Raw genomic sequence first — 15,196 nt, 5'->3', positions numbered from 1 at the left:
TTATTTATTTATTTTTTTTCTGCTAAGAAAAATGCACACTTATTTAAGACATTAGGGACAAAATACATTTAATGATCCATATATAAATTTTATGGATCAACATATTTTGGCCAAAGTTGTTACTCCAACATTTTTATACAGAAATTTTAGTTGTACAATCAAGATCATCTGCACACACACACACACACACTCACACACACAAATTGAGACTCCACACTTGTGTTTATGAAAAAATACCCTTCATGGCCAGTACATTTCACTTCGGACGTCTTCAACAATTTTATGAGATAATTGTCATGTGAAATTTTGCTGGAGTAAATTCAAATTTGAAAGGTAGCAGGACCTCAACTTGGATTCTACTAAGTCTTCAAATCCTAGAACTAAGAAAAGTAATTTTGATCAAATGTAGTTCCCTGGTGACTTCCTCCATATTTATTCTTTCTTTTCGTGACTCCACGCTACATGCAAGTCCAATCTCTAGTACTGAGACTAAGCACTTGTACACATTGGCTTCCACTTGACAGAGGTTTACAATACCCTGAGTTTCTTCATCTGCTTCAATTTCATTCTCATTATTATCTTCTCTGGCTGCCAGTATTGCTGTTGGCATCTCTTCAACTTCTCTAATGAGAAGGGTTTGGTCCACAACTTGAACAAATCCTTCCGGCAATGCCATCTTAAGTTGTTAACAAAATTGTAGAGATTGAGATCATCTTTAAACATTTCATTAGTTGGTCTCTTTCCCAGGAACAACTCTAGTAGAAATACTCCAAAGCTATACACATCCCCCTCGATTGATGCCTTGCAGCCCATGCCATACTCTACAGTTTATGATATGTAAGAAGATTTGCAGTTCTTATTTGTAATGAGATTTGAGATTTAATGGGAGTACAAATTCATTTCACTTGCCAAAAAAGCAAAAAGAAGTTGAACTTAAGGAGACGGTATGATATGTATCATTTCAAAATTTCATTTATAAAAGATGATAATTTCTATATTAGAATAGCACCTGGTACATGTTGAACAGAAAATATGGTTAATGGTCAGGATTATGATAACCTAATTTAATTATTTTACAACTGTTACAATTTGCACACTTTACTTTAGGTACTTGACTAGAGCCAGGTTCAAATAAAATCACGAGTCCTATTATTATCTATTACTTGAATATTATTTGTTGACAGACGCAATAACAAATAACAAAAAACAATAGCATAATTCTGTTTTGAGGCCAGCTATTCCATATTTGATGTTGTTGATTGACAGGCTATCATCTTAACTTATAGAGTTGAGGAAGTGAATGCCGAAAAAAAATGCTTAGTCAATGGATAGTCAATTTGATGTCTGCCAATTAATCAAATCTATGATTTATCATGGCATAATTCATGTTTAGAGCTGTGTGTGTTTCTGTGCTGCATGTTAATACAAATAGAATAGGTTTTACCTAGAGCAGCATAGCCAATAGATCCTTTTACCCCAATTGTACTAGTTTGCGTTTCAGAAGAATAAGTCATGGTTGGGAGTAATTTCGCCAAACCAAAATCGCTTACATGATCAACAAGGTCATTGTCAAGAAGAATATTGCTAGGCTTCAAATCACAATGAATGATTGGTTGCATAGAATGGCTATGAAGATAATCTAATGCCGAGGCAACATCAATTGCAATATTTAGTCTTTGAAGAAGGCTCAAGTCCCTTGATCAATCTTCCCTATCTATCTCTGAATGCAGCTAGATATCTAAACTCCCATTTCTCATGAATTCAAAGACTAAAGCTTTGAATTGATTCCCACTGTAATCTATGCAGGAGCAACATGTTAATATCTTAACAAGATTCCTATACCAGATATTTGTTAACACATTACATTCAGCCAAAAAACTCCTAGAAGCACCCTTTCGTTGAAGGTTAAGGACCTTTATAGCAACTAATCTTTCTTCGGGGTGAAGAACTCCATTATATACAAATCCATAACTGCTAGTTCCAATTAAGTTACTTGGAGAAAATCCATTGGTTGCTTGATAAAGCATTTTGTATGACACATTTGGAAGGAGTTCTATTGTTGAGACAAAAGAAGAATCCCTTTTTGATTTTTTCCTCCAAAAAGGAACAAGAAGGAATGAAAATAGAAGGAAACATAGAATAACAACAACGATTGCAATTATTAGTTTGAATGAAAGGGACTTCCTTGGTTTCATGACTTTGACAGGACATGGAGGCAACTGCAGTTGTGGAACACCACCACATAGTTTAGTATTTCCGTTTACTGATATAGCACTTGCATTTTTGAAAACTCCCTCTGCTGGTACCTTACCCTCGATATCATTGAATGAGAGGTTCAATTTTTTTTTTTAGAAATGGAAGCTTTTCTAAACCTTTTGGAGTTGATCCTGACAGGTGATTTCTTGAAACATCAAGGAATTGAAGGCCTTTTAAGTAGGCCATAGATGAAGGTAAAGATCCTTCAAAGGAATTCCCTTGCAAGCTAAGGTATTCCAAGCTCAAAACAATTTCCTATAGAGCTAGGAATTTCCCAAACAAATTATTTTCTAAGATATCAAGTTGGTTAATGTTTTTCAGATTGCCTACTTCAGAAGGCAGTTTGCCATCAAATGAGTTGTGAGACAAATTGAGTAGTGTTGTAAGGGAAGTTAGACCAATAAGCTGCTGGGGGATGAATCCATGAAAATTATTTTGTGAAAGGTCTAAGTATTGCAAATTTTGGCAATTACCAATACTTGGAGGTATGCTTCCTTCTAATCTGCTTTCATCTAAATCAAGTAGGAATAACTGAGTAAGGTTGCCTATGGAAGTCGATATCTCTCCTAACAATCTATTTCCATTTAAAGCCAATAGTTGAATTTTCTAAAACTTCTTGAAAATAGTGGGAATGAGGCCTGTGAAAAGATTATACTCCATGCCTAAGGCAATTAAGTTGACAAGATTCCCTAATGTTACAGGAATAGTTCCAGAAATTTCATTGCTTCCAAATATAATTCAGTAAGTTGGGTTGACAAGTTGCCTACAAATATGGGCAAAACACCTCCAAATTGGTTTGTACTCAAATCCATTGTTTCTAGTTTACTACAATTTGTCAAAGATGTTAAGAAATCCAGGCTCCCTCCTAGGTCATTGTCACTCAAGGCTAGCCAATAAAAATATGGCAGATTTCCCAAATTAGTTGGAACTAATCCCAAAAAATAGTTTTCACCTAGATCAAGTATTTGAAGCTGAGATGCATTGCATAATGAAACAGGAATTGGCCCAGGGAATTTATTATTACCAAAGAGAAGACTATTGAGATTAGGAAGAGTGAGGCCTATGTTGTTTGGAAGTGCACCTTCAAGTTGGTTTTCTGAAAATGAAATGGTTTGGAGAGATGATATATTGTAAAGGGAAGAGGGGATTGTACCTGGTGGATTATTGACTGAAATTGAGAAAAAGCATAAGCCTTTTAGATTACCTATGCCATTTGGAATATTTCCCACCAATTTGTTATCTGATAGAGACAAAATTCTGAGTGAGGAAAGATTTACTTTTTTGTTAACGAGGAAAGATTTACAAAAGATGTTGGGATTTCTCCTGTCAGATTGTTTCCACTAAGCTGAAGTGTTTGAAGCTTCAACAAAGATCCTAACTCCGCTGGAAATTTCCCATTAAGTCTATTATGAAGAAGATTGATGAATTTGGCATTGGAGCAGTTGGACAAGCTGGATGGTATTTCACCTTCCAATGTGTTGTTGTTAAGGTTGAGTGTTTGTAGTCGGAACAAATGACCAACTTCATGTATGATTTCACCAAAAAAGTTGTTGTTTTGAAGACTGATGAACCTAAGAAAGGTGAGGTTGCTGATGTAAGGTGATATGGATCCTTGCAATATATAGCCTTGTAAGTACAAGGCCATGACTCTTTGGTGTCGTCGGCCACATGTGATTCCAAACCAGTTGCAGAAGTGCATAGAATCATTCCATGAGCTCAACATCATATATGGATCATGAGATATTGATTCTTTGAATTTTAGCAAAGCCAAACGATCAGTCTCATTTGTTGGAGCGTTGGCAGTCATGGTGGGTTGCAATAAACATAGGTTCATAGCAACGATAAGGTATATAGGCCAAAATGCATATAAATGTTTTTGGTGAAGCTTCATGTGGTTTAAGGAGCAGGAAGTTGGTAATTTTTTTGGTGTCACTCTCAGATATGCAACTGAACAACCTATTTCGCTTGGTTACAATTATGTAAGGGAGATGAGTGAAGGATTTAAAATAGAATTTATTTTATGTAAAGGTGACCTTACAATGAGAGCTAAGGTTGAAAAAAAAAAAAAAAAAAAAAAACAATCCTCATTGACCATAAAAGAATGACCTCTCAAATCAGCATCTCCTATACTGCATTGTCTTGCCGGCTCCTAATGCTCAATCCATGCTTCTTTCCCTCTTTTATGATAAAGAATATCAATTCTTGTGCCAATTGGATTCCATCGATGTCTCCACCTCATAGATCTTCTAGTCAATCGAACATTGTATGACTGAAATCATTTCACTCAATTGTATAATATGGGGTTGACCCTAATTATTTTTTTGAGAAAACATACTCGACTCCCAAAATTTTAGGATTAAGACTTGATTGTTGAAGAGTTTTCAGAATCCAAATAAAATGGAGTTAATACTTAGGAGTTTTTAGTCAAGTGAAGAGTCAATAGTTTTATTTGGTGAAAATTTCTTTTGACAAAGTATGATGTTCTTCAGTCATGTGAGTCTCTATGAACATCAAGTGTTAAACAGTGGCCATTTATCTAATGAGTTCCACTTAATTTAATATTTTGAAAGAGAAATTTTCACTGTTCCATACTAATTTCTTGTAGAAAAGAAGAAAAAGAATTTTGAAATTGAAAAAAATTAAGGCCAGGGGACCAAGGCCCCTGTGGTTTAAAGCATAGGTCCACCCCCGATGATATGCATATACAAGTATGACCCAAAAGAAGAGTGCACAACAAAAGGAAAATGCTAAAGTTAATATTAATTTTACCACAAAAATTTTACAAACTGAGTTGACAATGAATATCAACCATATAATAAATAATTTTTATTAATTTTGTTAATTAATAAATTAATTTATAAATCTATGTAATAAAATTTGTAGCATCATTAGTGCCATAACATGATAACAAAATCATCCACTAAAATTTTCAAACAAGATTTAACAAACATGAGAACATATTTTACGTATAAATGCCAAATCAACTGTAGAGTAAGGAGAATCCACAAATCTAGTTTTAATGTAGTTTCTTGCAATGCAATCCAAGTAAAAAATAGTTAAGTTTGTCATTTCATGTAAAATTAATATCCTGTCCAGTAAGGTCAGGTCTAAAAAACCGAATATGTTACTCAAATAATTTAATACATAAAATTTAGTTATACAATCAAGATCATCAACCCAAAAGAAAAAAAAAAAAGAAAAAAAAATAGTAATGGCCAGTATGTTACAACTTAGGACATCAACAATTTATGAGACAATTGTCATGTGCAATTTTATTTAAGCAAATTCAAATTTGAAATGTAGCAGGACCACAGCTTGGATTCTCTAACCTCTTCAAATCCTAGAACCAAGAAAAGCATTTTTTTATTGAATGTAGTTCCTTGCTAACTTCCTCCATATTCATTCTTTCTTTTGGTGACTCCACGAAACATGCAAGATCAATTTCAAGGACTGAGAATAAGCACTTATACACATTAGCTTCCACTTGGCAGTGATTAACATTACCTTGATTTACTTCATCTGCTTCAATTTCATTCTCATTATTATATTCTCTAGCTGCCACTACAGCTATTGGAATTTCTTCAACTTCTCTTATGAGAAGTGTTGGGTCCACAATTTGAACAAGTCGTTTTGGCAATGCCATCTTAACAAAATTGTGGAGATTGAGATCATCTTTAAACATTTCATCAGTTGGTCTCTTTCCCAAGAACATCTCCATTAGAAATACTCCAAAGCTATACACGTTCCCCTCTGTTGATACCTTGCCGCCCATGCCATACTCTACAATTTATGATATGTAAGAAGATTTTGCAGTTTTTATTATAATGAGATTTGGGATTTAATGAGAGTGCAAATTCATTTGATTCAACAAAAACCAAAAAGAATTTGAACTTAAGAAAGAAGGATAAGAAAGATGCTATCATTTCAAAATTTCATGTGAAAAAAATGAGAATTTCTACATTAGAATAGAACCTTAGGGTCTTTGGTGGAACTTGGGAGGTATTTTTTGATTTATATGAAGCACAAGAAACATGGTTAATGGTTAGGACTATGAAAATGTAACCAAATTATTTTACAATTGATATGGATATGTTGCACCCATTAGGTATTGGCATTCCTAAATGCCTTTGCTGGACCCATGTTCAAATAAAATCAGAGGTCCAATTATTATCCATTACTTGAATAATGTTGGTTGACATGCAGTAAAAAAAAAACATAAAACAATACATTAGATCTGTTTTGAGACCAGCTATACCATATCTGATATAGTTGATTGACAAGCTGTCATCACAACATACAGAGTTGAGGAAATAAATGTCTAAAAAAAGGCACAGCCAATGCACAGTCAATAATTAGCTCTGTCAATTAATGAAATTTATGATTTATCAAGATATAAATCATGTTGTGAGTTTGTGTGTTTCTGTGCTGCATATTAATACAAAGATAATTTTATATTGATAGTAGGATAATTGTAAAAACCAATTCAATATGTTTCAAAAACTATTATTAACTAGCCGCGAATCCGCGCGTTGCGCGTGATAATTATTTTTATGGTGGTTTTATTAATTTTTTTTTTACAATTTAAACTAATCTAATAATGAGTAATGTATTTCATAATTATATTTTTATTTATTATAGGAACAATCATAAATGTAATACAGGAACAATCCAAAACACCAAAAAAAACGTAAACTAAAAAAAATTAATAAAACTTAACGACGATTAATTGAACCAATATGAGGATAAAATTTTGTTTTTGATAATCTATTAAGGTTATTTTCTTTGTAGAAGTTATAATTTCGGCCGCCTAAAACATATTATCAAATAAACAATTATTAGCAAAACCTAAGAATTAAATTTCTATACATGCATTGTTATAAAATAATAATAATAATAAAAATAAAATTGCAAAAGTTAAAATTTGTCACCTATCCGATTATTTTCGTTCGGCTAACCTTTGCTTTTCTTTAAATAAATGGCATTATAAAGTACTTCTAATACAACTATTAGGAGTACTTTGTCCACCACAAAGAATTAGAAAATAAACAAAAATTAGTAAAGTCTCATAGTTTAACATCTAAATTGAGCACTATAAAAAATTATGCTAGGTAACAGAATAAATATCAAATTATCCAAATTATGCTATGTAATAGAATAATATTATATTTTTATATGCTATATTTAATTCTTTAGAACGCAATAGGATAACATTTAACAATCAAAGAGAATAAAAAAAAAAAAAAAAAACAATTTAAGAAACAAAACTAAATTATAATTTAAAAAACAAAACTAAATCGCATTAACCCAAAATAGGGTTTTAAAGAATATAAAAAATAAAAAAATCCACCAAAAAATTTAGAGAGAGAGAAGGAACCTTTTTTTTTTTTTTTTTTTTGTGAGGGAAAACTATGCATAGAATAGAATAGATAGTGACAAATTTATAGTAAGAGGTGAATAAGAAGAGACAAAAATAAAGGAAGATGAAGGGAAAGAGGAAAAATGATATGAATGTAGAGGGTAGTGGAAAGATGAAAAGGTAAGGGAAGGAGAAAGATTGAAAAAGTAGTGGGGAGATGAAAATGTAAATATTAAAAAAATAAATGTTAAAAAACAATTATAAGAAAATTGGAAAGAAAAAAAAAACCCTAAAGCTTGAAAGGCTTCAACGTTTTTTTTTTTTTTTTTTTTTTTTTTTTTTTTCAAAACGCTGAAAAGGCTCACACAAAACCCTAAAACTGAATTGAAAAGGCTTTGGGTTGGGCTTGATAGTGGAATTAAATAAATAAGAGGTGGGCTGAATTAATTATACAGATTTATTATAGGGTGATAGTGGAAGTAAATAAATAAGTAGTGGGCTGCATATATAGGGTTGAAAATCATAAAAACCATTTTAAAATTGTAGGACAAATTATATTTTAAAAAAGAAAAAAAAAAAAAAAGAATGATGTGGCAGCTGATGTGGTGCAACATGAGTGCAACAGCATTAAACGCTATGCTTCAACTTTTAGTAATATATAGGCAAGATCCATAATCATTTTTAAGAAATTAGACAGTTGGAAAGATAGTTACCTAGAGCAGCATAGCCAATAGACCCCTTTATCCCAATTGTACTAGTTTGCTTTTAATAAGAATCAGTAACAGTTGAGACGAGTCTTGCTAAACCAAAATCACTTACATGAGCCACCATGTCATTGTCAATAAGAATATTGCTTGGCTTCAAATCACAATGAATGATTGGTTGCACAAAATGGTTGTGAAGATAATCTAATGCATAAGCAATATCAATTGCAATGTTTAGTCTTTGACGAAGGCTCAAGACCCCTAATTGATCTTCCCTATCTATCTTTAGATGCAGCTAGGTATCTAGACTCCCACTTGTCAAGAATTCAAAGACTAGAGCATTAAATTGATTCCCACTGTAATCCATGCTTGAGCAACATGTTAATATCTTGACAAGATTCCTATGCCGGATATTTCTTAGTACATTACATTCAGCCATAAAACTCTTGGAAGCACCTTTTCGTTGAAGGTTAAGGACATTTACAGCCACTAATCTTTCCTCGTGGTGAAGAACTCCTTTATATACAACCAAAACTGCCAGTCCCAACTAAGTTACTAGGAGAAAATCCATTGGTTGCCTGATAAAGCATTTTATAAGAAACATTTGGAAGGAGGTCTATTGTTGAACCTAAAGAAGATGAATTTCTTTTTGATTTTTTCCTCCGATGAAGAAAAAGAATGAATGAAAACAGAAATAAACATACAACGACAACAATGATTGCAATTTTAAGTTTGAATGAAAGGGACTTTGTAGGTTTTATGACTTCAACAGGACATGGAGGCAACAATAATTGTGGAACACCACCACAAAGTTTAGTATTTCCAATCACTGATATAGCACTTGCATTTTTTAAAACTCCCTCTAGTGGTAACTCACCTTTGATATCATTGAATGAGAGGTTCAATTCTTTTAAAGAAGGAAGCTTTTCTAAACCTTTTGGAATTGAGCCTGATAGGTTATTTCTTGAAACATCAAGGAATTGGAGGCCTTTTAAGAAAGCCATGGATGACGGTAAGGATCCTTCAAAAGGAATTACCTTGCAAGCTAAGGTACTCCAAGCTCAAACAATTTCCTATAGAGCTAGGAATTTCCCTAGACAAATTATTCTCAGAGATATCAAGTTGGTTAATATTTTTCAGATTGCCTACTTCAAAAGGTAGTTTGCCGGTAAATGAGTTGTGAGACAAGTTAAGTAGTATTGAAAGGGAATGATGTGAACCCCATCAAGAATAACGAGACCCAACAGCGAAAGGGAACCCAAGATCGTTCTATGGACAGATTCAAATGGGAGACCTCGACCAGTTGTTTATGACAAACAAGAACCTCGGTATAAGGAAGACGCCACAAACGGTGGTGGAAACTCTGTTTGATAAGTCGAGATGAATGCCACGGGAATTCCCGATAAGTTCGAGTAGTTCTTCAAAGAACCAAAGAGAATAAACCTCACCAGTTTTATCAATAATATCTAAAAAACGTTTACAGACTTAGATGACTATTTAAGGGCTTCTTAAAACTTGACAGACAAGAAAATATATTCTAAAATAACTCCTAATTGATACCTAACCATATTAGGAATAAAGTTTGACCTAAAAAACATTAAATGCACCTAAAAACAAGGAAATAAATCACCTAAACCTAGAATAACGTTTTTTACATAGATCCAAAATATTTCATGCCAATTCTTAGCCTTGACCGGATCCTTCTAGAACTTGAATCAATGTGACGATTTTTTGTTGCCCACGTGGATCATGCTCAATGGGCCTCCACGAGTTTGCTTGAGCCCATAACTCTTGGATGAGTCTGTTGAGTACATTCTTGAACTTCTTTGCTCGTGCTCTTGTAACCGGCCCAATTGGTACTTGAACGAGATCCTTCGAAGCAATACCTTGATCTCCATCAGGGAAGATAGACCAATAAGCTGCAGGGGGGATGAATCCACTAAGATTATTTTATGAAATGTCTAAGATTTGCAAATTTTGGCAATTACCTAGACTTGGAGGTATGCTTCCTTCTAATCTGTTTTCATGTAAATTGAGTAGGAATAACGTAAGGTTGCCAATGGAGGTTGGTAATTCTCCTAACAATCTATTTCCTCCTAAATACAATGCTTGAATTTTTTGAAACTTCTTTAAAGTAGTGGGAATGAGGCCTGTGAAAAGATTATGCTCCAAGCCTAAGCCAATTAAGTTGACAAGATTCCCTAATGTTACTGGAATAGTTCCAGAAATTTCATTGCTTCCAAAATATAATTCAGTAAGTTGAGTTGACAAGTTGCCTACAGGTATAGGCAAAACACCTCCAAATTGGTTTCTACTTAAACCCAATATATCTAGTTTACTACAATTGGTCAAAGATTTTAAGAAATCCAGGCTCCGTCCTAGGTAATTGTTACTCAAGTCTAGCAACCGAAGATCAGGCAGATTTCCCAAATTAGTTGGAACTAATCCCAAAAATTGTTTTCATCAAGACCAATACTTTGAAGCCGAGATGCATTGCATAATGAAATGGGAATTGGCCCAAAGAATTCATTACCACCCAAAAAAGTACTTTTAGATTAGGGAGAGTGAGGCCAATGTTGGCTAGCAGTGTATCGTTGAGTTGGTTTATTGAGACTGAGATTCCTTGGAGAGATGATATATTGTAAAGGGAGGACGGTATTGTACCTGAGATTTTATTGGCTGAAATGCTGAAATGGACTAAGCTTTTTAGATGACCAACGCGATATGGTATATTTCCCACCAATTTGTTAACTGCTAGAGATAAATTTCTAATTGATGAAAGATTACCAAAAGATGGTGGAATTCTTCCTGTCAGATTGTTTGCACCAAGCCCAAGCATTTCAAGCTTCTTCAAAGAGCCTAACTCTGCTGGAATTTTCCCATTAAGTTTATTCCAATTAAAATTTATGATTTTAGCATTGGAGTAGTTGGATAAGATAGATGGTACTTCACCTTCCAATGTGTTATTGTTAAGATAGAGCTCTTGTAGTCGGAACAAACGACCAACTTCATGTGGGATTTTGTCATAGAAGCTGTTGTTTTGGAGATTGATGATCCTAAGGAAGGTGAGGTTGCTGATGTAAGGTGATATGGATCCTCGTAATTTATAGCCTTGTAGGTCAAGGCCGTGACTCTTTGGTGTCGTCGGCCACATGTGATTCCAAACCAGTTGCAGAAGTGCATAGAATCATTCCATGAGCTCAACATCATATATGGGTCATGAGTTATAGATTCATTGAATTTAATCAAAGCCAAATGATCAGTCTCATTTGTTGGAGCATTGGCAGTAATGGTGGGTTGCAATAAGTTTAAAGAAAAAAGAAGAATGACATGAAGGTGCATAGGCCAAAGTGCATATAAATTGGTTTGCTGAAGCTGCATTTGGTCTGAGGGGGCAGGAAGCTGTTAAATTTTTTGCTGGTGTCAGGTATGCAACTGAACAACCGACTTCACTTGGTTGCAATTATGTAAGGGAGACAAGTGAAGAGCTTTATGTAGAATTTATTTTTTGTGAAGGTGAACTTAAAATGAGAGCTAAGGTAAGGTTGGAACAGAAGCACGATATGTCACGAAAGTCTTAAAATAAATTTTTTTTTAATGTTTATTCAAATTGAAGGATAAAATAAGACCTGCAGTCAACCTCACAAACGGACTTTAGAACCTCCAGAAGACTAATAAGATTTATTTTTTTTTTGAGAATCAAACAAGGGAAGAATCAAAAGAAGACTAATAAGATTATTAAAACAGGACTCAAAAGTCCTGAGAGAAAGTCTAGCACCCCCGTCGTCAACTGAGTTGCATTCTCTCTTGGCCAACGAAATCTACAACTAGGAATTCAAACTTTGATAATTTTTTTTTTTTGAAAAAGTTAAAATATTACTAATGACATTGAAAATAGACCAATCAGGAGTTGAGTCCAGCGTGGTGTTATGTTTATGTGGTACCAAGATGCGTACCATTAGTCCATAACTAATAATACCAAGATAGCACCATTTAAAAAAAAAAAAAAAAAAAAAAAAAAAAAACCCACATTGACCATAAAAGAAGGACAACGTTTGGCTACAAGCTTAGTTGTAGCAAAAGGTTACAACTTCCATTAAAATATTTAATGTAACTATATATTTTGAAAATTTAACTATTGGATTGTATATTCTTTATGCTCTTAATATACAGGTTAAATTTTGTGTCAATCGGATGTTTATGCATAATTTTAGACTACAAAACCTTGCAAATTAAATAATTGATTGATGACGTAGCTATTGATCTTTAATCTTTTAAAAATTTTGCAACCATGGAGGATATAAAAAGTAAATGCAATCCAATGGTGGATTTACCAAAATTCATATCCAATAAAAAGATATTGAGTGAAGCTGTAACCTCAAACTACAACTAAGTTTGTAGCCAAACTTTGTCCTCCTATTAGCATCTCCTACTAAGTGTTGTTTGGGAACAGTTTATTTGACTGAAACTGAAAATTTTTTACTGAAAGTATTGTAAATAAAGCTAAGAGGTAGCTGAAATAGTACAGTGGATTTATGAATAGTACCAAAAAGTGCAATGAGACCCATGAATAGTAGCAAAAATAAATTGAATAGTAAAAAAAACTGGCTTTTTAAGCAATGCCAAATGCACACTAAGTCTTGGCGGCTCCTACTGGCTACTGCTAAGCTCGTGCTTCTTTCACTTTGCTATAGCACCCTCCATTGGAGTTGCTAAAGTTATTTATTTATTTTTTTTAGCAGCTAGTAAGTAACAACTTACTATAGCAAGTTGCTACTTCCTTTTTTATTATTATTTTATTTATTTCTCTCTCTCTCTCTCTCATCTTTTTTACTACCTCTCTCTTTCTCTCATCTCATTAAGTTGTTTTATTTTATTTTAATAGATTGTTTATATTATTTTAATGGGATGTATGTAAAAATATGAGATAAATTAACTTTTTGAGTTATTAAAAGCTTAATTTATTAGTATCACCAATGTGAATGCTCTTATGCTAAGAATGTCAATTCTTATGCCGGTTGGATTCATTAGTCTCCATTACCTCATTAGTCTTTTAGTCAATTGAACAGAAATCATTTCACTCATTCATTGTATTGGAATACTACTAGAGTACAACGAATATGTTGTCAACCTTCATTAATTAGTTGAGAATTCATTACTAATGCCCAAAATTGACTTGACTGTAGAGCGTTTTTAGAATTCTAATAAAACGGAGTTATTAGTTAGAGCACTTGAATCAGTGTTTGCATAATAGAAACAGTATCATATTTTAACCAATCAAGCCCAAAATTTACCCACATCAGGTTAAGCAAAGTTATGTAAAAATATATGGTTGCTATAGTAATCTTGTAAATTTACATTGGTACTATTCATTTTACATTTAGTTTTTAATTCTTACTTATATATAAAATAGTTTTATTTTTTGTTAAATAAAGGGTCTTCGGTGTGGACTCATCGACCCTACACCACATGTACCACTAGGACCTCCTGGGACAATCGCTCAAACCGCTGACCAAGCCACACTCCAATGGTGGTTATAAAATAGTTTTATTTATTGAAGATTTCTTTTGACAATGGATGATCAATGGTGTTGTTCAGTCATGTGACTCTCTAGTCTCAATGAACATTAAGTGATAAACAACGACCATTTTATCTAATGAGTTCCAATTAATTTAATATGTTGAAAGAGAAATTTTCATCTTTCCACAAAGAATTCTTGTCGAAAAAGAAGAACCAGATTTTCAAAATTTTAAAAACAACTTCTTGATAATTGTTATGTAGATTCTAGAAGCAAGAGCTTGCCTTGCTTGACGGTGCCAGAGGCCCAAGTCCCAGGACTTGATGGCTTTGCTTTGTGGATTGTAAGCCACTAGTTGGACCTTCTGTTGGGTCAATACTGCACACAGTCATACTTGTTGGGCTTATTTTCTGGCCTATCACTGCACACCAAAGGCTCACCATCAAGGACTCTTTTTTACATCATATCTCTCCTTACAATTTGTTTATGCTACAGTGTAGGCTCCCACTTGACATGATAGGCCACGCATTCTCTTCAATTTCACATTGTAATTAGTCTGCTTCCTTGCGGACACATGTTTGGGGGGATAAGATTTGGAACAGTTGTGTGTCATGTTACAGTTTTCTAGTTCTACACAGGTCTCTTGTTTTGATTCCTGGTTCTTTTGGCAGGAGATTTCATTCTTGAAGCGACTTTGGGGTGATTTGGAGATTCAATTTTCCATATTAATGTTTTATTCCCCTGCATCTTTTTCAGGTCTACAGTTAGCACCAAAACGTTTCTTTATCTAGTCCTTCAGTGAGGATAGCTATATATATGCCATTGAGGTCAGACTAGAATGAATTTGAGACAAAAACTGATTCCTTTTATTTGCAAAAATGACAAAAATCTTCACTTACTCAGCTTACAGACAGTTATGTCAGATGTTCGTTGCAATAATCTTCTTTCACAGTTCTGAATACATTTTAGCAATTGCCATTCATGGGACATCGAATGTTACTCTTAAATCTCTTCTGATCAGCAAAAACTATATCATGGCAATGCTCTTCTCACTGCTGGAGTAATTTATTGAAAATTTTTTTATTACCTGGGTTGAAGGAACACCAGTAGGTAAGCAACTTGGGCCTTGCAGTGGTTATATTTGGCGAAATCATTAGGAAAACATCAATTATTACAGCTGGTCAGTCCTTCACACATCTTATCAGGATTAATCATGAGGAGCATCACAAACTGATTACTCATGGAATCTATAAATGTGTCTGAAATCTTGGAAACTGGGGTTTCTTCATCTGGTCGGTTGGTACTCAGATAAATGCTCTATAATCCCCAAAACATGTATCCCCAGACGTAGTTTCTTGCGGT

At 33.6% G+C, this 15,196-nt stretch overlaps 1 protein-coding gene and 2 pseudogenes across 1 annotated transcript; 1 reads left to right on the top strand and 2 right to left on the bottom strand.

Moving 5' to 3' along the window:
* Positions 1–367: 367 nt before the first annotated feature.
* Positions 368–4,063, bottom strand: LOC126696605 (putative receptor-like protein kinase At3g47110; annotated as a pseudogene).
* A 4,771-nt stretch (positions 4,064–8,834) lies between these two features.
* LOC126696604 (putative receptor-like protein kinase At3g47110) lies at positions 8,835–11,155 on the bottom strand. The gene is made up of 4 exons (XM_050393307.1): positions 10,981–11,155; positions 10,305–10,757; positions 10,129–10,235; positions 8,835–9,353 (listed from the first exon to the last, which is right to left on the bottom strand). The coding sequence occupies exons 1-4, from the start codon at positions 11,153–11,155 to the stop codon at positions 8,835–8,837; spliced, it is 1,254 nt and encodes a 417-aa protein (XP_050249264.1).
* A 171-nt stretch (positions 11,156–11,326) lies between these two features.
* LOC126696603 (protein-S-isoprenylcysteine O-methyltransferase B-like) lies at positions 11,327–15,157 on the top strand (annotated as a pseudogene).
* Positions 15,158–15,196: the final 39 nt, after the last annotated feature.

This window comes from Quercus robur, chromosome 8, assembly GCF_932294415.1.
Source record: "Quercus robur chromosome 8, dhQueRobu3.1, whole genome shotgun sequence".
NCBI classification, from domain to species: domain Eukaryota; kingdom Viridiplantae; phylum Streptophyta; class Magnoliopsida; order Fagales; family Fagaceae; genus Quercus; species Quercus robur.
This window is presented reverse-complemented; position numbering and strand designations above follow the sequence as displayed.